Source organism: Balaenoptera ricei, chromosome 1 (assembly GCF_028023285.1).
Source record: "Balaenoptera ricei isolate mBalRic1 chromosome 1, mBalRic1.hap2, whole genome shotgun sequence".
NCBI classification, from domain to species: domain Eukaryota; kingdom Metazoa; phylum Chordata; class Mammalia; order Artiodactyla; family Balaenopteridae; genus Balaenoptera; species Balaenoptera ricei.
Window position 1 is genome coordinate 131,642,529 of NC_082639.1, and position 26,060 is coordinate 131,668,588.

The 26,060-nt window shown below is 35.5% G+C and overlaps 1 protein-coding gene across 2 annotated transcripts in view; it reads right to left on the reverse strand.

The window, feature by feature from the left end:
- The window catches only part of NME7 (NME/NM23 family member 7), a 244,646-nt gene that overhangs the window by 123,424 nt on the left and 95,162 nt on the right, over positions 1–26,060 (reverse strand). For both annotated transcript variants that reach the window (XM_059935841.1, XM_059935832.1), the window contains 3 exons: positions 21,714–21,778; positions 18,774–18,842; positions 2,088–2,189 (listed from right to left, as the gene is read on the reverse strand). In XM_059935841.1, the coding sequence (XP_059791824.1) occupies positions 2,088–2,189; positions 18,774–18,842; positions 21,714–21,778 (236 nt within the window). The remainder of the gene's footprint in view (positions 1–2,087; positions 2,190–18,773; positions 18,843–21,713; positions 21,779–26,060) is intronic.

Sequence of the window (26,060 nt, forward strand, 5' to 3'; positions counted from 1 at the left end):
TCAATAAACAATTAATATCACCACCACTTTCTCCTAATGTCCTCTAAAGCAGAATCACATTTTAATAATCACTCTTTCACAATCACACATATTACTTACTTCTATTCTTCTTTCTCCCTGAAAAGATATAAAGTAGGTCCTGCCAACTCTTTCTCTACTAATGTCATCAGGTCTGCTCCTTTCCTTTTCTATAGCCCCTGCCTTTAATCTCTTCCAACTTAGTTTGCTCTAGTTTCATCAAAGGAATAATTTAGTATATCCAAAATTAAACTACATACAAGGAATTCCTATTTTCTACTATACAGTATTCTAATTATACAGAATCCACAATTTTTAGCCTGGCTTTTAAAGCTATGCATCCCATACTCATCTCTACCAGTATTCCCCACCTTGTTTCCTCTTAGAAAACATATTTCCTTGTGTTTCTAGGTATGCATTTCCCATTGAAGCCAAGCAAATATTCTTGCTGTATACCATAGTAAATCTGCAAATTCTTTCATTGTTACCTTTGTACATAGAGTTTTACAGCTTTCCCCATTCTCTTCATGCCTTGATTCATCTTTAAAATCCCTGTTTACATCTCTCTTCCTCTTACAAAGATTCTTTAATTACCTTCAGGTCATACTAATTGCTCCCTTAATAAACAACCCTTCACCATTTGTATTTTACCTGAACTAACAATATTTTAGACCTTACTAGTATGTTGCTCTGTAAGTGTTTGGAAAGATCTTTAGGTACACACTTTTTTTTTTTTAATTTATTTATTTTATTTATTTACTTTTGGCTGCATTGGGTCTTCATTGCTGTGCGCAGGCTTTCTCTAGTTGTGGCGAGCAGAGGCTACTCTTCGTTGTGGTGCGCGGGCTTCTCATTGTGGTGGCTTCTCTTGTTGCAGAGCACAGGCTCTAAGCACGCGGGCTTCAGTAGTTTTGGCACACGGGCTCAGTAGTTGTGGCACATGGGCTCTAGAGTGCAGGCTCAGTAGTTGGGGCATACGGGCTTAGCTGCTTCACAGCATGTGGCACAGGCTCTAGGCACACAGGCTTCAGTAGTTTTGGCACACGGGCTCAGCAGTTGTGGCACATGGGCTCAGTAGTTGTGGCACATGGGCTCTAGAGCGCAGGCTCAGTAGTTGGAGCACACAGGCTTAGCTGCTTCACAGCATGTGGGATCTTCCTGGGCCAGGGTTCAAACCCATGTCCCCTGCATTGGCAGGCAGATTCTTAAACACTGTACCACCAGGGAAGCCCTGTATGCGCTTTTTGATCGTTGAGAACAGGTGTATTGTTTTTTCCTACAGCACTAATCTAGCAGCACTCTCATACAAGCTGGCTTCTTAATAGGTGCTGCTAATTTTTTATCTTACATTTAAGGGAACTCAATAAAATTGTCTGAATTAAATTAAATTGAATTGGCTGTTCTTCATCAATAAACTTTACAAGTGATAGTGAAATAAAGGGTAAATTTAAATTATAGTTAGTGTTTAAAATTGGTAATAATCCTACCCAGCTTATAACATTTGCATGGAGCTTTTGAATATGTATTCAAATGTTACTTCTGCTTTTCAGTCCCATCCCCGTCTCCATTCCCCTCACCACCAAATGTCCATGTGAAGAAAACCTGAAGCAAACTGAAAGGCATACTAGAGAATATCACTTTTCACATAAGTCCCACTGCTCATATTTATTTACATATCTGGTATGAAGCCACCATATCAATATTCTTCACCTTGAGAGCTTTATTTATGGCCTCCCTATGTCAAAGGATAATTAATACTTTAGACAATTTCTATCACAGAGCTTAACAAATTTACTTACCTACACAATTTAGCAACAAGAAACAATAAAAGAAAATGCCACAGTGTTTCTACCCATTCTATATTGTCACTAGGCTAATAAAAATTCACTTTTGTGGAAATACTGTATAAGAAATAAGTGACGTAAAATGCGATTTTGAATAAAAATTTGTATCTATTACATTCATTTTGTATTATTTCTTTTAAAGAACTAAAACTATCAAAAACCTGTTAAGATATTTAGTTAATGGATAAAACAAACTTTTACTTTATATTTTAAACAATAACTTACAGGATCAGCAGGTCCACAGAATTCTCGAAATGTCACTGTAGGATTAGTCTGTTGAATCTCCATTGCTACACAAGGGCCAGAATACATTTCTGTCACCATTTCCTATAATATGTAATATAAAATAATATTAACAAACAAGTAGAATTTAATAATCTTTTACTCCTCCTCTTTTAATTGTACCACTATTCTACTGAACTCAAAATGTTAGAGATATGTTTGACATCTTCTCTACCTGTACCCTCTATGCCAAGCAGTTCCCACATTTTGTCCATTTTTCCTGCAAAAATATATTTTAGATATGTTCCCTTTTCTCCATTCCTACCACTACCACTTTTAGTTTAATGCTTTACCACTTGACATGTTCACTATTTGAAATTAGCTTCTAGTACATCTTCCTTTTAAAAGGCTCTCTCCCCTTGAACACAGTACTGTCAAACAAACACTTCTAAAGATATAAATTCCAAAGTGTTTATCACAAAGAAACTTATAAAAATCATAATGAGTTCCAGCAATAAGGAATAACAGGCACCAGATTTATTCTCTCACATTAAACATCTAGAAACTAAATATATATATATATATATATAACAACAGTTTTCAGACACTGGATGACAGACAGCACAGTACTACGATCCCCTAGAGGAGGAAAACAAAAGCTATATAACAGCCCCATCTTACTGCCTGAAGGCTTCCAGACAGTGGGGTAGGTAGAAGAAACACAAAAGGGCCCAACATTCTCACTGAGTAGAAGAGACAAAGACTGGAGTTTAGGGAGACCAATGAGGCTAGAATTTACAGGACAGAATACTACAGGAGGTGGGAGAGCTACAGGAGAGTAAGCTACAGGGATCTACAGAGAAGTTCACTTGAGTCTTTGACTAAGAGTCTGTGTATGTATAAAGGATACTACCCAAGGCTGAAAAAAGAACTACCAGAAAGCAGTAAATGAAACAATTCACAAAGATAGCACAAGGCTGAGAAGAGTTTGTGCTTCTACCAGCCAGAGTGGAAAGCCCTCATATGATACACAGGGCATCAGGTAGAGTCCTCAGAATGGTACTGCATCATAGTAATTGGCCTCAACTTGCTTTAGATATGGAATGCTCTGTACCTATCCTATAAAAGCTTAAAAGCAAGTCTCAGAAGGGATCCAATTGATCCCAAGTAACTTGACTGAGTGCCAGAACAAAGTCAAACATTCTTCAAAGGAATACAACAATACCAGGTAACACTGTAAGTTTCACAACATCAGCATATAGTAAAAACTACCAGGCATGCAAAGAAGTAGGAAAATATGAACCATCACCAGAAGGAAATAAATAGACACAGACCCAGCAATGACAGAAATGATGGATGTAATTACACAAGAATTTTAAAACAGTCACTATAAATAGGCTCTATATGCTCAAAATATAGAAGGAAACATGGACATAATGCACAGAAAACAGAAGATATTAAAAAGACCCCAATAGAACTTCTAGAGATGAAAATTACATCTGAACTTAAAAATACACTTTATGGGATAAACAGGATAAGACTTTGTGGAAGATCAATGAATTTGAAGGCATGCAATAGAAACTATTAAAAATCAAGCAAGGAGAGAAAGAAAAATAAAGAAAAATTTTAAAACTAAAAAAAAAGGACTTATGGGACAATGACAAGCTGTGTAATTGGAGCCCCAAAAGAAGAAAGAGTGATGAACAGAAATATATTTCAAGAATGAATTGCTAAAAAGAGTTCAAATTTGATGAAACCCACAAACCCACATATCCAACAAAATCAAAGGAGAATAAATGGAAAGAAAAATAAAGTAGGGCACATCATAATCAAATTGGCTATAAAACAAAAACAACAACAACAAACAAAACAACCCAGTGATAAACAGTAAAAACAAAAACAAAAACCTTAGAAACATCCAAAAAAAGAAACATAACAGTAGAACAAAGATAAGGATAAAAACAAAACCAACAACCTATCTAGAATTCTATAACCGGTTGAGAAAACATTTGGAAAATATTTTCCAAAATGAATGAAAAATAAAGACTTTTTCAGAGTATAGGTCTTTAACCTCCTTGGTTAAGTTTATTCCTAGGTATTTTATTATTTTTGATGCAACTTTAAATGGGGATTGTTGTCTTCCTTTCTCTTTCTGATAGCTCATTATTAGTGTATAGAAAAGCAACAGGTTTCTGTATATCAATCTTATATCCTGCAACTTTACTGAATTCACTTATTAATTCTAATAGTTTTTTTGGTGGCGACTTTAGAATTTTCTCTATATAGTACCATATCATCTGAAAATCATAACAGTTTTATTTCTTCCCTTCCAACTTGGATGCCTTGTATTTCCTTTTCTTGTCTGATTACTGTGACTAGGACTTCTAATACTATGTTAAATAAAAGTTGGGAGAGTGGGCATCCTTGTCTTGGAAGTGAAAGACCTATACTATGAAAATCATAAAACACTGATGAAGGAAATTAAAGACAATACAAAGAAATGGAAAGATTGCAGAAATTAATATTATTAAAATGGCTATATTACCCAAAGCAATCTATAGATTTAATGCAATCCCTTTCAAAAGAGCCATAAAATTTTGCACAGAATTCAAACAAATAATCCTAAAATTTATATGGAACCACAAAGGACCCTGAATTGCCAAAGCAATCTTCAGGAAAAAAAGAACAAAGCTGGAGGTATCACACTCCCTAACTTCAGACTATATAACAAAGGTATGGTAGTCAAAATAACATGGTACTGACAAAAAAACAGACACATAGATCAAGGGAACAGAATAGAGAGTCCAGAATAAACCCACACACTTATGGTCACTCTACAACAAAGGAGGCAAGAATATACAATGGAGAAAAGACAGCCCCTTTAACAAGTGGTGCTGGGAAAACTGGACAGCTACATGTAAAGAAGTGAAATTAGAACATTTTCTCATACCATATACAAAAATATATTCAAAATGGATTAAAGGCCTAAATGTAAGACCTGAAACCAAAAATTTCTAGAAGAAAACATAGGCAGAACACTTTAACATAAATCATAGCAATATTTTTTTTGGATCTGTCTCCTACGGGAAAAGAAATACAAGCAAAAATAAATATATGGGACCTATTAAACTTAAAAGCTTTTATACAGCAAAGGAAACCATTGACAAAATGAAAAGACAACCTACTGAATGGGAGAAAATATTTGCAAATGCTATGACCGATAAGGGGTTAATATCAAAAAATAAATAAAAAGCTCATACAATTCAATATCAAAAAAACAAACAACTCAATTAAAGAACTGAATAGACATTTTTCCAAAGAAGACCTACAGATGGCCAACAGGCACATGAAAAGATGCTCAACACTGCTAATCATCAGAGAAATGCAAATCAAAACAACAATGAGATATCACCTCACACCTGCTAAAATAGCTATTATCAAAAAGTCTACAAACAACAAACACTGGTGAGGATGTGGAGAAAAGGGAACCCAAGTACACTCTCAGTGGGAATGTAGATTGGTGCAGCCACTATGGAAAACAGTATGGAAGTTCCTCAAAAAACTAAGAATAGAACTACCATATGATCCAGCAATTCCACTGCTGGGTATATATCTGAAGAAAATGAAAACACTAATTCAAAAAGATACATGCATTCCAATAGCAGCATTATTTACAAGAGCCAAGATATGGAAGCAATCTAAGTATCCAACAACAGATGAATGGATAAGATGTGGTATATATACATACAATGGAATACTACCCAGTCATAAAAAAGAATGAAATTCTGCAATTGGCAACAATGTGCATGGACCTAGAGGCTTAGTAAAGTAAGTCACAGAAAGACAAATACTCTATATGTTATCATTTATATGTGGAATCTTAAAAATAAAACAAACACATGTATATAACAAAAGAGAAACACACTCACAGGTATAGAGAACAAACTAATGATTATCACTAGGGAGAGGGAAAGGAGTAGGGGCAAGATAGGGGTATGGGATTAAGAGATACAAACTGACATGCATAAAATAAGCAACAAGGATATATTGTCAGGGAAATATAGCCATTATTTTTAATAACTTTAAATGGAACATAATCTATAAAAATATTGAATCACTGTGTTGTACACCTGAAACTAATATAATATTGTAAATCATTGATCTTTCAATTAAAAAAAAGACTTTTTCAGACAAACAGAATCTGAGAGAATTCACCACCACCAGCCATATATCATAGAAAATGTTAAAGGAAGTACTTCAGACAGAAGAAAAATAATGCCAGACAAAAATATGGATCTATACAAAACAATGGTAAACATGTGGGTAAATATAAAACATATTTCACAGCAACTAAAAAAGAAAAAAATGTAATTGATTATTTAAAGCAAAAATATTAAGAATGTATTGCAGAGTTTATAACATACATAGATGTAAAATGTACGACAACAGCACACAGAATAGGAGAGAAGAAATGGAAGTATACTGTTTTAGGGTTCTTAACTCTATATGTGAAGTGGTTTAATGAAAAACATGGTCAAAGAAAAGTGCCTCTTACAGTGTCTGAGGCATTCAATGAATGGAACACTTCAGGTAGAAGTGAAAATACATATAAAACCTGGAGGAAAAAGTACATTTGGGGTACATGAAGATCAGTAAAGGAGCCATGATATCAGGATCTGAGTGAGACCACAGGAAAGCAGTTAAGAGATGAGGCCAGATCATGGAGGACCATGTAAACCATTTTAATGACTTTTGAAGGTTTATGATACATAATGCCAAAGTAAAATAAAGGCAATTTATTACAGAACAATATTTAAATATTAATCTGAACTCAGTCATCATGCCTACTAGAAATGCCAGAAGTTAAAAAAGGAGGGAGAGAACTTCAGAATTAATATGGTACACAGAACCCTACTCATTAGAATCCCTAGACGTATGCCCCTGAAGTCACTTTACTATTTCACAAAGGTCATATGAAATTGATTTTTATGGATAATTATGTTGAGTAGGATTTTCTGTCTAATGAAATTGAAGTACTGCCTACACATAAATGTCAAGAGCCAAGTTGTCAGTAGGGGTAGAAGAAGGCATGAGCACGTTATCCAAAAACAGAAGTGTAAATTTTGTCCACCTTTCTTTCACCTGTCTCTCTTTTCAGTATTAATAACAAATACCAGTAAAATGATAAACATAGAGGGCTGCACAAAATGCAAAGAAAAATGTTGAAAAAGGACTCCATCAATAGCTAAAAGTGTTCCTTAAAAAATGGACTTGAGAATTCTGTTAACAGATTAAGAGAATTAATTAATTAAAAGAATTAACAGAATTCTCAAGTCACCTAGGTTTTTACTTAAGCAAAACACTGTCAAACAAAAAAGGACTTGTTTCCTTCCTTAATAGCCCTTTGACTACCATCCTTAAGCAGTTTCCTTAAGTAGTTGCAGTGGGATGTCTGATTTAATATCTCTCCTCACCAGGACATAAGCTCCATGAATGCAGGTAGTGTGCTTTTTTTGTTCATTTCTGTCTCCCTGGTAGCCAACACATTGGACGGCCCACAGGAGATACTCAATACATGTGTGGCAAATAATGGGATCATAATTCTATAAAATAGGAATTATTACCTTTTTATGATTGCAAATGCTGAAACAGCAAATTTAACTGTAAATGATCAACACAGAATCTACTATAAAGATTCTCAGCTACAGTAATAATAATAGTAGTAATAATTAAAATAGCTAATATTTACTAAAGCAATAGTCTCAGTATGTGAGACTGCTTTACATGATTTATTTCATTTAATCACAATAACTTCATAAAGTAATAGCGTTGTTTCTATTTTATATATGGGTAAACTAAGGCTTAAAGAAGGTAAATAACTTCCATGGTCACACAGATGGTGGGTGTGTTTGGGATTTGAACTTTGCATCTGACTCCATAACCCAAAAAAAAAAACAAAAAAAGGAAACTGAGGTCAGGAAGCTGTAAGCTGTTGCAATGAATTTTGGGAAACAGGAAAATTTTACAGTTTGAAGCAAGTAACATGGGAAAACCTAGAACTAGAGTAGAATTATTTAAAAATATCTGGTACAACAGTGTCCGTGATGCTGTACTATTTCACACTACATATTGTACATTTCACACCCTTACATCTTTAAGTTCAAAACAATAAAATGGATGGAACCACTAATATGACCTTATATATCTTATCTCTTTTATAAGTAAGAATCTGAAGACAAAGAGGGTAAAGTGCTGTACTAAAAGTCAGAGTAAGAATCAGATCACCTGTTTTTGTTTCTTTAGACTATGTTGCCTCTTAAGATTATTTTTACATGGCCTACTTTATAGAATTAAATAAATCTCATAAAATTAAGAGACATCCAGTATCAGCATTTAAAAACTTACCTCTTCCTTGAACTTAAAACTTGAGTCCTAAATATTAACTGTCATGAAAAATAAGAGACCCAAGAGGAAATACAACAATCACAATAGCAAGTGAGACCCAGGATTTGCTATCTGATTCTTGCTATGCCAAATTACCCAATGTAAGATATCACAATCATATGCATTTCTAGTAGATGAATACAGACCATCAAACAACTTCCTTTGAACGAAATAGTCAGAATCATGAAATGGGAAAAGAACTTTAAAAGAATCAGAGACTATATACCATTCATAAGAATATTATTTACTTCAATAAAATATTACTGGGATAAAAACACTCTTTCCCTTTAGGGAAAATTTTCAAGGAAACAACATTTTTTAGCATGAATAAAATTTTATATCATATAAATGCAGTAACATCTCAAAGATACCTGGATATTGATATATTCTGGTTCATATATATAGTGCATTCTCCCATTAAGAGACTGCTACAAACCAATAATTTGAAATATTTGTTTTAAGTTGAATAAGCCATTTTCAGCTGAATAAAAATCATAACCATTACTAAAAATTACTCACAAGACTAATAATTACTCTGAAATAAGGTAGTTTTTCCCCTTCCAAACAGTCCCTCTGTTCCTTTTCCTAAGTAGGTTCTTTTATTAATATTACAAGATTTAAATAGTAATTATAGAGAATATCTTACTGAGAAGATTAAATCGAAGAAAGTACATCAATATCAATCATTCTGGGCTGTCCTGACATTAAAGTATAATACTGCTATTGTCATTCAAATTCCTGATTTCTCAGGGGAAATGACAAATACACTCAGTGATGTTTTTATCTTTATCTCCAGAATCCCAAGATAAAAAAATTCTAAGGGTAAATGTATAGTATATAAAAAAATTGCATGTATGGTATTTCAAAGTATAGCACAGAAATATAATGTTGTATACATGAAACATATAAAGTTATAAACCAACGTTACCTCAATAAAAAATAAATGAAAGAAAAAGATGAGGTTTTATTTTTTTTTAAAAGTTTTTTACCAAAGGGAAATATGGCCTACCTCAGATATGTACATAAAAAATTAGTGCCCTCAACTACTACTTGCTACCAAATTCAATACTATCTAATGTTGTATGAGAATGTAACTCAGGATCAAGGCTACTGTGAGATATGCCTCCATGAGTCTCTTCATCTTATATACAATAAAACTATAATATAATGTGCATTAATAAAGGTAGTTGCTTCTAACCATATGTTTTTAAAAGTCAATCAAACACACAAAAGAAGGAAAATGTAAAAAAGGAAGATTTAAGAAATGGAAAACATCTGTCACTGGTTGAATAAATGATGTTAAGATAAGAACGGGGCAGGGGACCTTCAAGATGGCAGAGGAGTAAGACGTGGAGATCACCGTCCTCCCCACAAATACATCAAAAAAAAATCTCCATGTGGAACAACTCCTACAGAACAACTACTGAACACTGGCAGAAGACCTCAGACTTCCCAAAAGGCATGAAACTCCCCACGTACCTGGGTAGGGCAAAAGAAAAAGCAGAGACAAAAGAATAGGGACAGGACCTGCACCTCTGGGAGGGAGCTGTGAAGAAGGAAAAGTTTCCACACACTAGGAAGCCCCTTCACTGGTGGAGATAGGGGGTGGGCTGGGGGGAAGCTTCAGAGCCACAGAGGACAGCGCAGCAACAGGGGTGCAGAGGGCGAAGCGGAGAGATTCCCACACAGAGGATTGGTGCCAACCTGCACTCACCAGCCTGAGAGGCTTGTCTGCTAACCTGCTGGGGCGGATGGGGGCTGGGAGCTGAGGGTTGGGCTTCAGAGGTCAGATCCCAGGGAGAGGACTGGGGTTGGCTGCGTGAACACAGCCTGAAGTGGGTTAGTGCACCACAGCTAGCAGGGAGGGAGTCCGGAAAAAAGTCTGGACCTGCTTAAGAGGCAAGAGACAAATGTTTCGGGGTGCACGAGGAGAGGGGATTCAGAGCACTACCTAAATGAGCTCCAGAGACGGGCGCGAACCACGGCTATCAGTGCAGACAGCAGAGATGGGCATGACACGCTAAGGCTGCTCATGCAGCCACCAAGAAGCCTGTGTGTGAGCACAGGTCACTATCCACACCTCCCCTCCCGGGAGCCTGTGCAACCCACCACTGCCAGGGTCCCGTGATCCAGGGACAACTTTCCTGGGAAAACACACGGTGCACCTCAGGCTGGTGCAACGTCACACCAGCCTCCTCTGCTGCAGGCTCGCCCCGCATTCCGTACCCCTCCCTGTCCCTGGACTGAGTGAGCCAGAACCCCCTAATCAGCCACTCCTTTAACCCCATCCTGTCTGGGTGAAGAACAGATGCCAGAGGGCGACCTACACACAGAGGTGGGGCCAAATCCAAAGCTGAACCCCAGGAGCTGTGCAAACAAAGAAGAGAAAGGGAAATCTCTCCCAGCAGCCTCAAGGGCAATGGATTAAATCTCTGCAATCAACTTGATGTATCTTGCATCTGTGGAATACCTGAATAGACAATGAATCATCCCAAAACTGAGGCAGTAGACTTTGAGAATAACTGTAGACTTGGGGTTTGCTTTTTGCATCTAATTTGTTTCTGGATTTATGTTTATCTTAGTTTAGTATTTAGAGCTTATTATCATTGGTAGATTTGTTTACTGATTTGGTTACTCTCTTCCTTTTATATATATATTTTTTCTTTTTTTTTCCTTTCCTTATTCTCTTTCTCAGAGTGTGTATGTGTATGCTTCTTTGTGTGATTTTGTCTGTATAGGTTTGCTTTTACTATTTGTCCTAGTGTTCTGTCCGTTTTTTTCTTGTTCTTTTTTGTTTTAGTATAGTTTTTAGCACTTGTTATCATTGGTGGATTCGTTTTGGTTTGGCTGCTCTCTTCTTTCTTTTGGTTTTTTAAATTGTATTTTAATATTGGTATTTTTATAATTTTTTTTAATTTTAATTATTTTATTTTATTTATTTAGTTTTTCTTTCTTTTTTTTTTCTCTCCCTTTTCTTCTGAGTCATGTGATTGACAGGGTCTTGGTGCTCCGGTCGGGTGTCAGGCCTGAGCCTCTGAGGTGTGAGGCCGACTTCAGGACATTGGTCCACCAGAGACCTCCCAGCCCCACGTAGTATCAATCGGTGAGAGCTCTCCCAGAGATCTCTGTCTAAACGCTAAGACCCAGCTCCACTGAACGACCAGCTGCACTCAACGACCAGAATGCCCATGCCAAACAACTAACAAGACAGGAACACAACCCCACACATTAGCAGATAGGCTGCCTAAAATCATAATGAGCTCACAGACACCTCAAAACACACCACCGGATGCGGTCCTGCCCATCAGAAAAACAAGATCCAGCCTCATCCACCAGAACACAAGCAGCAGTCGCCTCCACCAGGAAGCCTACACAACTCACTGAACCAACCTTAGCCACCGGGGGCAGACACCAAAAACAACGGGAACTACAAACCTGCAGCCTGCGAAAAGGAGACCCCAAGCAAGGTAAGTTAAACAAAATGAGAAGACAGAGAAACACACAGCAGATGAAGGAGCAAGGTAAAAACCCACCAGACCAAACAAATGAAGAGGAAATAGGCAGTCTACCAGAAAAAGAATTCAGAGTAATTATAGTTAAGATGATAAAAATCGTGGAAATAGAATGGAGAAAACACAAGAAATGTTAAACAAGGACCTAGAAGAACTAAACAGCAAACAATGATGAACGACGCAATAAATGAAATTAAAAATTCTCTAGAAGGAATCAACAGCAGAATAACTGAGGCAGAAAACGGATAAATGACCTGGAAGATAAAATAGTGGAAATAACTACCATAGAGAAAAGAAAAGAAATAAAGAAAAAAGATTGAAAAGAATTGAGGACATTCTCAGAGCCCTCTGGGACAACATTAAACTCCCCAAAATTCGAATTATTGGGGTCAAAGAAGAAGAAGAGAAAAAGGACTGAGAAAATATTTGAAGAGATTATAGTTGAAAAATTCCCTAATATGGGAAAGGAAATAGTCAATCAAGTCCAGGAAGCAGAGAAAGTCCCATACAAGATAAATCCAAGGAGAAACATGCCAAGACACATATTTATCAAGCTATCAAAAATTAAATACAAAGGAAAAATATTAAAAGCAGCAAGGGATAAGCAACAAATAACATACAAGGAAATCCCCATAAGGTTAACAGCTGATCTTTCAGCAGAAACTCTGCAAGCCAGATGGGTGTGGCAGGACATATTTAAAGTGATGAAAGGGACAAACCTACAACCAAGATTACTCTACCCAGGTGGGAGGGAGATACAACAGTGAGGAGATATGGGGATATAGGTATATGTATGGCTGATTCACTTTGTTATATAGCAGAAACTAACACACCATTGTAAAGCAATTATACTCCAATAAAGATGTTAAAAAAAAAAAATTACTCTACCCAGCAAGGACCACATTCAGATTCAATGGAGAAATTAAAACCTTTACAGACAAGCAAAAGTTAAGAGAATTCAGCACCACCAAAACAGCTTTACAACAAATGCTAAAGGAACTTCTCCAGGCAGGAAACACAAGAGAAGGAAAAGACCTACAATAACAAACCCAAAACAATTAAGAAAATGGTAACAGGAAAATACATATCGATAATCACCTTAAATGAAATGGATTAAATGCTCCAACCAAAAGACACAGACTGGCTGAATGGATACAAAAACAAGACCCGTATATAGGCTGTCTACAAGAGACCCACTTCAGACCTAGGGACACATACAGACTGAAAGGGAGGGGATGGAAAAAGATATTCCATGCAAATGGAAATCAAAAGAAAGCTGGAGTAGCAATTCTCATATCAGACAAAATAGACTTTAAAATAAAGACTATTACAAGAGACAAAGAAGGACACTATATAATGATCAAGGGATCAATCCAAGAAGAAGATATAACAATTGTAACTATTTATGTACCCAACATAGGAGCACCTCAATACATAGGGCAAATGCTAACAGCCATAAAAGGGGAAATCAACAATAACAAAATAATAGTAGGGGACTTTAACACTCCACTTTCACCATGGACAGATCATCCAAGATGAAAATAAATAAGGAAACACAAGCTTTAAAAGACATATTAAACAAGATGGACTTAATTGATATTTATAGAACATTCCATCCAAAAACAACAGAATACACTTTCTTCTCAAGTGCTCATGGAACATTCTCCAGGATAAACCATAACTTGGGTCACAAATCAAGCCTTGGTAAATTTAAGAAAATTGAAATCATATCAAGTATCTTTTCCGACCACAACGCTATGAGAGTAGATATCAATTACAGGAAAAATATGTAAAAAATTTAAACAGATGGAGGCTAAACAATATGCTATTAAATAACCAAGAGATCACTGAAGAAATCAAAGAGGAAATCAAAAAACACCTAGAAACAAATGACAATGAAAACACGATGACCCAAAACCTACGGGATTCAGCACAAGCAGTTCTAAGAGGGAAGTTTATAGCAGTACAATCCTACCTCAAGGAAAAAGAAAAATCTCAAATAAACAACCTCACTTTACACCTTAAGCAATTAGAGAAAGAAGAACAACAACAAAAAAAAAACCCAAAGCAAGCAGAAGGAAAGAACTCAAAAAGATCAGACCAGAAATAAATGAAAAAGAAATGAAGGAAACGATAGCAAAGATCAATAAAAGTTAAAGCTGGTTCTTTGAGAAGATAAACAAAATTGATAAACCATTAGCCAGACTCATCAAGAAAAAAAGGGCGAAGATGCAGATCAATAGAATTAGAAATGAAAAAGAAGTCACAACTGACACCGCAGAAATACAAAGGATCATGAGAGATTAGTACAAGCAATTATATACCAATAAAATGGAAAACCTGGAAGAAATGGACCAATTCTCAGAAAAGCACAACCTTCCAAGACTGAACCAAGAAGAAACAGAAAATATAAACAGACCAATCTCAAGGACTGAAATTGAAACTGTGATTAAAAATCTTCCAACAAACAAAAGCCCAGGACCAGATGGCTTCACCGGTGAATTCTAACATTTAGACAAGAGCTAACACCTATCCTTCTCAAACTCTTCCAAAATATAACAGAGGAAGGAGCACTCCCAAACTCATTCTACGAGGCCACCATCACCATTATACGAAAATCAGACTAAGGTGTCACAAACAAAGAAAACTACAGGCCAATATCATTAATGAACACAGATGCAAAAATCCTCAACAAAAGACTAGCAAACAGAATCCAACAGCACATTAAAAGGATCATACACCATGATCAAGTGAGGTTTATCCCAGGAATGCAAGGATTCTTCAATATATGCAAATCAACCAATGTGATAAACTGTATTAGCAAATTGAAGGAGAAAAACCATACGATCATCTCAATAGATGCAGAAAAAGCTTTCGACAAAATTCAACACCCATTTATGATAAAAACCCTCCAGAAAGCAGGCATAGAGGGAACCTACCTCAACATACTAAAGGCCATATATGACAAACCCACAGCCAACATCATTCTCAATGGTGAAAAACTGAAACCATTTCCACTAAGATCAGGAACAAGACAAGGTTGCCCACTCTCACCACTATTATTCAACATCGTTTTGGAAGTTTTAGCCACAGCAATCAGAGAAGAAAAATAAGTAAAAGGAATCCAAATTGGAAATGAAGAAGTAAAACTTACTGTTTGCAGATGACATGATACTATACATAGAGAATCCTAAAGCGGCTACCAGAAAACTACTAGAGCTAATCAATGAATTTGGTAAAGTAGCAGGATACAAAATTAATGCACAGAAATCTCTTGCATTCCTAGACACTAATGATGAAAAATCTGAAAGAGAAATAAGGAAACACTCCCATTTACCACTACAACAAAAAGAATAAAATACCAAGGAATAAACCTATCTAAGGAGACAAAAGACCTGTATGCAGAAAACTATAAGACATTGATGAAAGAAATTAAAGATGATACAAACAGATGGAGAGATATACCATGTTCTTGGATTGGAAGAATCAACATTGTGAAAATGACTATACTACCCAAAGCAATCTACAGATTCAATGCAATTCCTATCAAACTACCAATGGCATTTTTCACAGAACTACAACAAAAAATTTCACAATTTGTATGGAAACACAAAAGATCCCGAATAGCGAAAGCAATCTTGAGAAAGAAAAGCAGAGCTGGAGGAATCAGGCTCCCTGACTTCAGACTATACTACAAAGCTGCAGTAATCAAGACAGCATGGTACTGGCACAAAAACAGAAATATAGATCAATGGAACAGGATAGAAAGCCCAGAGATAAACCCACACACATATGGTCACTTATTTTTGATAAAGGAGGCAAGAATATACAATGGAGATAAGACAGCCTCTTCAATAAGTGGTGCTGGGAAAATTGGACAGATACATGTAAAAGAATGAAAATAGAACACTCCCTAACACCATACACAAAAATAAACTCAAAATGGATTAAAGCCCTAAATGGAAGGCCAGATACTATAAAACTCTTAGAGGAAAACATAGGCAGAACACTCGTTGACATAAATCACAGCAAGATCCTTTTTGACCTACCCCCTAGAGAAATGGAAATTAAAACAAAACTAAACAAATGGGACCTAATGAACCTTAAAAGCTTTTGCACAGCAAAGGATATCATAAACAAGACAAAAAGACAACCCTCAGAATGGGAGAAAATATTTGCAAATGAAGCAACGACAAAAGATTAATCTCCAAAATTTACAAGCAGCTCATGCAGCTCAATATCATAAAAACAAACAACCCATTCCAAAAATGGGCAGCAGATATACAGACTGCCAACAAACACATGAAAGGATGCTCAACATCACTAATCATTAGAGAAATGCAAATCAAAACTACAGTGAGGTATTACCTCACACCGGTCAGAATGGCCATCATCAGAAAATTTACAAACAATAAATGCTGGAGACGATGTGGAGAAAAGTGAACTCTCTTGCACTGTTGGTGGGAATGTATATTGATACAGCCACTATGGAGAACAGTACGGAGGTTCCTTAAAAAACTAAAAATAGAACTACCATATGACCCAGCAATCCCACTACTGGGCATATACCCTGAGAAAACCATAATTCAAAAAGAGTCATGTACCACAGTGTTCACTGCAGCTCTATTTACAATAGCCAGGACACGGATGCAACCTAAGTATTCGTTGACAGATGAATGGATAAAGAAGATGTGGCACATATATGCAATGGAGTATTACTCAGCCATAAAAAGAAACGAAATTGAGTTATTTGTAGTGAGGTGGATGGACCTAGAGACTGTCATACAGAGTGAAGTAAGTCAGAAAGAAAAAAACAAATACCATATGCTAACACATATATATGGAATGTAAAAAAAAAAAAAAAAGTTTCTGAAGAACCTAGGGGCAGGACAGGAATAAAGACACAAACGTAGAGAATGGACTTGAGGACACGGCGGGTGGGGAAGGGTAAGCTGGGACGAAGTGAGAAAGTGGCATGGACATATATACCCTACCAAATGTAAAATAGATAGCTATTGGGAAGCAGCCGCATAGCACAGGGAGATCAGCTTGGTGCTTTGTGTCCACCTAGAGGGGTGGGATAGGGAGGGTGGGAGGGAGACGCAAGAGGGAGAGGATATGGGGATATATGTATACGTATAGCTGATTTACTTTATTATACAGTAGAAACTAACACACCATTGTTAAGCAATTATACTCCAATAGAGATGTTAAAAAAAATAAAAATAATAGATAATAGCTAGTTTCATAAGCCCTAAGAATTTTAGATGAGGGAATAGATTTAATTAGAAAGCATACAAATAGTCATCAAAGATTGTAGCATAGTCAGACAGAAAAAGACAAACATCGTATGATATCAGTTATATGTGGAATCTAAAAAAATGATACAAATGAACTTATTTACAAAACAGAAACAGACTCACAGATTTAGAAAACACACTTACTGTTACAAAAAGGGAAACGTGGGAGGGAGAGATAAATTAGGAATTTGGGATTAACATATACACACACTACAATATATAAAATAGATAACCAACAAGGACTTATTGTATAGATCAGGGAACTCTACTCAATATTCTGTAATAACCTAAATGGGAAAAGAATCTGGACAAGAACAGATATATGTATATGTATAACTGAATCACTTTGCTGTATACCTGAAACTGACACAACATTGTAAATCAACTATACCCCAATATAAAATGAAAATTTTAAAAATTTAAAAATAAATTAATAAAAAAGATAAAAAAGATAAGAACACATTTTAAAATTTCTTCCATTTAAGAAAAGAAAGAGCATAACTCTAAAATGAGGAAGCTAACAAGATTAAAGTTCGATAGCAAAAGAACACTCTGGTTCCTCTAAAGAAGGGTGGATCACTACCAGTATGCTGAATGCAAAATATAATATCTCATTATTGGTCTTTACTGTGTAGGGCTAAATAAGACAAAGGCTCAGGTCATTTCTTGGACCAGCTCCTTTTTCCTTTTTTAAAGTAGGTTGAAAGGAAAGGGCATAGAAAAGTGAGAAGAGGAGAATCTAGTTTCATAGTCAGGAATAATGAACTTCATGCAAAAAAAAAAAAAAAAGCCAAAATTCTCTATAAAACAATGTGGGTGATGAGGCAGGCCACCAGCACAAACGTATCTAATTTGATAAAAGGGGAAGGAAACTAACTTTGATTAAATATCTATCACGTATTATTTTAAGAAACAACATTCAGTTTATCTGAATATAGTCTTGTTATCAAGAACGAATTTCACTGCCCTCTAAACAACTCCCTTTAAGTCTTACCATTCCTTCCATCTCCATCGCATTGTCAGATGATTCTATCTGCATTTGTATCATTAAGTAGACACTAACTACCGCTATGAAGTTACATTAAGAACTATTTGCTCTCAACTTTTTAAAGCATTTTGGACAGTCTTCCACCCTGAGAATTTTATAATGTTCACAGATAATATCAAAATGTGTCAATATCTCAGCAAAGTGTTTTTTCGATTCCTGTATATTTTTGTTTCATAAATGAAATAGCATCATATTTTTAAAACTGACCCAGTGGCTCTGAGGGATAAAAAATGCCTCAGTCACTGGTATGATCAGTTGGCAATTGGCAGAATCATGAAGACTTCAAGCAATACTTTCATGATTATAAATTATACTGAGATCTACAAGATTTGAGATACACAAGTTGTTTTCAGTACCAATGCTTTACATTTATTTCGATACTTACGTTATACTCAGACACGACTCCTTTATAAATTTCATAAAACTCTTCAACATTAACTCGATCCATGTTGAACTATATTTTAAAAAAACAAAACAAAACGTAAGCCAACCAACAAAATAGAATGAGCCACACTTAGCACTCAACATTTATGATCTCTTGGATATATTTCCTTTAAAATGTAAACCTTGAACAAATTAAACAGTCTTTGAAGAAAAAGTGTTAAAGTTCAGTTCATCAATAACAAATTATTGTTTATCAAAAATAAAAAATTATTTATAACATTTGCGTACTCAAATATATCAAGCATTGTTCTAGGTCCTGTAGGTACATCATCTCATTTAATCGTAAAAACCATCCTACAAGGTAAGTAAAGTTAATAGCCCCCATTTACAGATGAGGTGAAGACTCAGAGGGGTTATGTAGCCTTCAGTACTTGGCATTCCATCTTAAGCAGTCTGATCCCACTGATAGTACTCTCAACCACTACACTCTACCTCGCTGAATAAAACCTCATTCCTGGTACAGAAACGACTTATGTATCTATACAATGTAATGTTGTTTATCGATAGATTAGTGCACAAATAAGAAGCACAGGGAGATCAGCTCGATGCTTTGTGATGACCTAGAGGGGTGGGATAGGGAGGGTGGGAGATAGGGGATATGGGGATATATGTATACATATAGCTGATTTGCCTTGTTGTACAGCAGAAACTAACACAACATTGTAAAGCAATTATACTCCAATAAAGATGTAAAAATAAATGAATAAATAAAAATAAATTTTAAAATTTTTTTAAAAAAGAAATACTACTAAAGAAAAGTTCTTCAAATTTTGTAGAGGGGGCTGGAAATAATACCCTTTTCCTCCCAAGCATTCAGAAAAATCCCTAGTCTGGCTCATCATAAAGCACTGACACCATTCATCTGAAAATCCTACTACTCTTCAAAAAGAATTGTCAGAATATGCTAATAAAGTAAACCTACAAAGAGTCATTCTTATCCAGGCTGGATTCAAACTTAGAAATAAAATTTCATTAAGTTCTACCATCTCAAGAACCAGAACCTTAAATTTTTAAAAAATAGCCTCAGACTTCCCAATTTTGTTTTCCTCCCTACTTTGCTTCTTTATTGTTGCCAGGATTGAAGATCACTAAGAAGTTTCTGTCTACCCAGACAATAGTTCAAACTAGGAAGATTTATTTTCATAGGCAATGTAACTATTACAGGGAGGGAATTTTGTTTGATTTCAGTATATTATTTGATATTCATACAAATTGTTATATTACTAATACCATAAAATAACAGAAAATATAATTTATTAAATACTTAGTAACTTGTACTGGAAATTCTACAAAGTATTGTGTAGGGGTATTTCATTTATTCCATGAAATAATCCATTGAGGCAAATAATATTCTCATTGCCTAGCTGAGAAAACTGAAGATAAGAATCCTTAAAATCTGGCCAAGTTCACATACCTAGAAAGCAGAAGACACATGATTCAGAAATAGAGCTTTCTGATTCCAAAAATCACGACACGATTGCCACTAAACTACCATGCCTCCCCCATAAGTTCAATTGATTCTTTTTTTTAAATTATTTTTTTTCACTGAGCACCTACTATGGAAATCACTATTCTAGGTTGTAGGCCTAGAGTTAGATCAATGATTAATTCTAAAATTTCCACAAGGATTACTACTTAAGGAGGCTTAGGTCCTATAACCCTGTGACTACAACACCAAGCTAATAATTTGAGAACGTTTTGGCTAACAATTTCATTATAGTCCTGGATAAGATTCTTCAATTATTAACTTCCTCATCAGTCTCCAAGTTGTGCCTGATAACTCTGTAAACTAGCTGATATTTCTGACCTTTTCTCAGCTTATTATCATTCCCACCAATCCAGGATACAAAATAGGCAGAACCTCAGTTAGTGCCCTGACCTCTGATTTTGGGTGATCCTAAGACTTCATAGACATCAAAAGCAGTTCCTTTTCAGAAGAAGAGCAAATAAATTACATTGGTAAGAAAATTCTTTCCAAAACTGGCATTTCACTGTCATAATAACGCAAACTTGCTGGCCTTCAAAAATTGTAAAATGTGAAGATAGACTAATTAAAGATGATTTTAAACCCTAGAACAACACTAAAAAAAAATTTAGAGGTATAAGTAATAAATCGATAGTGGAAATAAAATGGAATCATTAAAAAAAATCCCCATTAATGCAAGAAAAAGAGGAAAAAAGAAACACCAACAACAAAATTGTAAAATATAAATTATTTATGATTCCTATAATAATTTGTGTCCAATTTATTGTCAAATGCACTAATAAGTATAGCACAAAGATATAGAAGGACTCTCTATAGAAGTTAATATTGTTTCTTCAGTGAAGGGTTTCCTAGAAATGTGACAGCAGGGCAATTTTGAATGATTGTGGGCTCTGGAGATCCAGTGGTGTGACTGCCAAGAGAGGGGCTGAAATGTGCTAACTCCAAAGAAGATCCTGAGGCAAACTCCAGAAACCAGCAAAGGTCCTGGGAAAAATCTGAATTGATTCTCTTCTTAGTCACAAATCCAGACAACAGAAAATTCATTATAACTACTTAGCTTGATTCTATATTTTGTTTGGAGGAACTAAATGTATTGCTTCAGTCTGCATTTATTTTGCAACTAAAGTTCCAGGAATTATATAAACCTGCTTTATAAGTTTAAAACAGATGTACCATTAGAATATTAGTTCTCTTAGTGAGAGATTATATAGGTAAAATCAGTTCAAAAATGTTTTTTTACTATAAGGTTATCAAGTTCAACAAATATATCTTTTTATTTTTAATGCACTGAGTTCACAAGTGCACAGAGAAAATTCAATGTAAAAAATTTTAAAGCATACTTCAATAAAAAAACACAGTTCCTCAGTAAGTTATGACTCATTGCAAACTACCTACCATCTGCATAGCTGAAATTTCAAAACCTGCATCTCGGATAGCCATCAGAATCTTCCCCAGCAGTCCTGAAAATACAGAACAAATGAGTGCAAAAAATATAAAATTTCTAAGGCATTTTAGTTTTAGAGAAACACAGATTTTCTATATCAAAGTACTTTGCTTACATTCTATAGGAAGGAATCACATATTTCTGAGGGAAACTAAACCCCTAATACTGTAATCCCATTTGATTCACTTAGTAAAGTGCTTCAGGAATACCAACAATGATCTTGAAGATTATGCAAAAAACATTTAAGTTACTATTGCCTGTAAGGACCCTGAGGGCTAGTGATGTAAAGAATATGAAAATCAAACAATTAAACTAATACTACAAAAAAAAATGAAATGTTAAAGTACCAGATACAGAAGGAGTTCACAGGAGGAGTTCAAAGAAGGAGAAATATCAAATTATAACTGAAAAGGGGAACAGAAGCTTCAAGGGGATATGAGAGCATGAACTGGCCCTTAAAGGCTATAGGTAGATGGCATTATATAGGGACAGAGGTATAAAAAGAGACAAGGCATAATTCTGGGGAAAATGTGAATATGTGTACACAATAGTAAGAAGTCAAAAAAAGAAAAACATAAAAAACGGAAAGAGGTTTAATCCAAATTGATAAAGGCCTTAGATGTCAACATGAGGAATTTGGTCTTTATCCCACGAATAGCAACATTTATAATGGTGTTTGTAGACTCTGGAGGTCTAGAACTGATTTTTGAGATTCCATTAGTCTTCTATAAAAATCTAAGTTTCTTTTTTTCAAGTGAACTAAAATTCTCTCTCTTTCATACACACACACACACTCCATATTCTGGATCATCTTGATGCTCACCTAATCACCCCAAAAAACCAAGTAGTATCAGTGCCCGAATGTGCATTTTTATTTACTATCTTACTGCTGCCAAATAGCCTATTTTAATTGTAGCTGGCTGAGGGATGAAAAAAAAAAAATGACAAGGACAGATCTATTTCTCAAATGATATGTTTGTACCAAGTGAAGACCAAATGATACCATAATATGCTGTAGAAACAAAGGTTTCTCAGAAGTTGCAAGAGTAGAATAGGCCCCGTGGTGCAGTGGTTAAGACTCCAAGCTCCCAATGCAGGGGGCCCGGGTTCAATCCCTGGTCAGGGAACTAGATCCCACGTGTGTGCCGCAACTAAGAGTTCACATGCCGCAACTAAGGAGCCTACCTGCCGCAACTAAGACCAGGTGCAACCAAATTAATTAATTAATTAATTTTTTTAAAAAAAGAGTAGAATAGGCCCATGCCAAACTCAGAGCACTTAGTACCATATTCATGTTGAGCTTACTGATTAAGTTTCAGCAAACATCTTTTGTCACATTAATGTTAACTTAAATTTTATCCATTTTATAGTTTTGTTTGTAATGAATTTGTAAACTGTTTAGTTATACAGTTTTATGTGCAAACGTTTATATTTACTTGTATATTTGGACATATTTAAGTTACATTATATTTAAAATATTTTATGTCAACACTGGGAATCCATGAGAAAATTTTTCCTTCAAAAGAAACACTGCCAAAAGAAATGAATCTCTGAAAATGTTGAACAGGAGAATACAGGATAAATACAGTATTTTAGGAAGATTACTAATGTAATAATAATGGGCAAGCTGGTCTGAAGAAAAGAATAAGGGATAGAAAGAGTAGCAAAGGCTGCTGAAATCATCTACTATGCTGACTGGACCTGGATGGTAGTAGTAGAGAAATAAAGAAGTAATGAATATAAGATATTTCCAAACAAAAAGTAACAAGACTAAAGTAATAAGACTCAAGTGAACATAGAGTATGAACATGAAGGAATAAAGGTTTTGAGTCTAAGTAACTAGAAGAATGATAGCACTTTTAAGAAGAAAACAAGCTAAGAAACCAAATTAAGAAAAAAGTGAATGATTCTGGACATAGAAACAGAATTTTAGAGCAGAACACTGATAAGCATGAGAAGACAGCATACCCAACGGCAATAAAAATCATCAAGAAATGAATGAATAAACTCCCTATACTACATTGGTAATATGGGGTTGTATTCCAATAGATAGACAGATATAATTAGGCTACAGAGAGGTTAGAGCTGAAGTGATGAGAATAGATGACTACTTGTTTGACAAAAAGAAGGCCAAAAGCAAAAAAAGAGTTGGGAGGAATGAGTTTTGAGAAAATATCTAAAGTTCGGGGACATGTAAAAGGATACTTGCAAAAGAATAAAGAAGGAGGGGGCTTCCCTGGTGGTGCAGTGGTTGAGAATCTGCCTGCCAATGCAGGGGACGCGGGTTCGAGCCCTGGTCTGGGAAGATCCCACATGCCGCGGAGCAACTGGGCCCGTGAGCCACAAATACTGAGCCTGCGCGTCTGGAGCCTGTGCTCCGCAACAAGAGAGGCCGTGATAGTGAGAGGCCTGCGCACCGCGATGAAGAGTGGCGCCCCCTCGCCACAACTAGAGAAAGCCCTCGCACAGAAATGAAGATCCCACACAGCCATAAATAAATATAAATAAATAAATAAATAAATTTAAAAAAAAAAAAAAAGAATAAAGAAGGAAAATATTACAGTAGTGTCAAAAGAAGGAGGAAATTCTTAGAATACAGGGATAGTTAAGAATTAAAGGAGATTAAGCACCTTGGAACTAAGATAACTCCTTTGGCTTAAGCAAGAGGGTATGATGATATTAAAGAAAGTCATATCAACAGAGTGTTAGGAAAGAGAAGTTAGATAACCTATTAGTAATCTGTACCAAACACTCAGATGGCATCAGACACAGGAATGTTAACCAAAATTCCAGGTCTTTTATCAATAGGAAAAGTATAGACAAAACTTAGGAAAGAAGAAAGTAAATTAATTATTGGGGGCTGAGCCCTTTCATATGAAGTTATTCCACTTAATCCTTAAAGCAATACACTAAAACAGGGGCTACCATCCCACCATAAGGTGAGAATATATGAAGATTTGGAGAAGACAAATAACTTGCTCAACGTTACAGAATTAGTGGGTCTCCAAATCTCACTGTCTTTCTCCAAGTTTCAATAGAAAAACAGGAACGTGTATATGAAAGCCTGATATGTAAAACTCACTAGACAATATAACCCCCTGAGGCAAGGGCCATGTTCATTTTAGGACTCATTTTATCTCCAGTGACACTAGCATAGTGTCTAGCATGTAGTAGGTAGTTAACAAATATTGTTCACTGAATTACAAAGTTAATAAAAGAAATAACCAAAGGAAAAAACAATCATAGCTATCTGACTGATCCAAGTCTGAGAAACTCTAAAGCTCTTCAGAGCACAATTAGAAAATACCAGAAAATTGTAAAGGAGTAATTAAAATTAGAGAAGGGAAAAAATTTTTAATTTTTTGGTTTAACAGTTTGAGGAAAAAAGTTCATACTGGCCTCATGCCACATACAAACATTAATCCTAATGAATTCAAGGTAAATGTAAAAAAAATAAAGGCAATTGATTAGAAAAACATATAGGTGATTATACTCATGATATAGGTAGCCTTTTTAAAAGGAAAGAAAAAGGTTGGTTCCTTGCTGTAAGCTTCAATTCCAGCTCTGGATAGACTCACCCTCCTCTAATATGCAATTCTTTTTTTCATATCTTTTTCCATATATTTATTCTTTTCTCCTTGGTCCATTTTTCCTCTCACCCTCACCATCAGTCCACCTTCTAACTCTTTCCTCAGTGTCTTCTGAAGCCCTGAAGTATTTTGAACAGTTACCTTCATGCCCTCAGTCTCAGTTACCCCACCACAAGCTCTTAGAATTTAATCTTCATTTTCATTTACCTGCAATCGTAACAAGTTAAAGGCTTGCCTCCTTTTCCCCCTTGCTATGATTTAAATTTTTGTGTGCCAACCAACTTCATATGTAGCCCAATATGATGGTATTAGGAGGTGGGGCCTTTGGAAGGTGCTCGAGTCATGAGGCTGGAGCCCTCATAAATGAGATCAGTAAAGGCCGAGATTTTAGATGGATTAATAAAACAAGATCCAATTATATGATATCTATAAGAAAGCAAGTTTAAATATGAAGACACAGGTAGGCTGAAAGTAAATGGATGGAAAAAGATATACCATGCAAACAATAAGTATAAGAAAGTTGTAATGATTATATTAATTTCAAATAAAGTAGAATTTATGGCAAACAGTATTACACAGATAAATGTCCCAAGAGGCATTGGGAGACAGTACTTTAGACAGAGAGCTAAAAGAAAACGGATATTCATGGCAAAAAGAGCACTGAGCAAAGGTACAGAGAGGTAAAACAACATGGTTCTTTTGATGAGG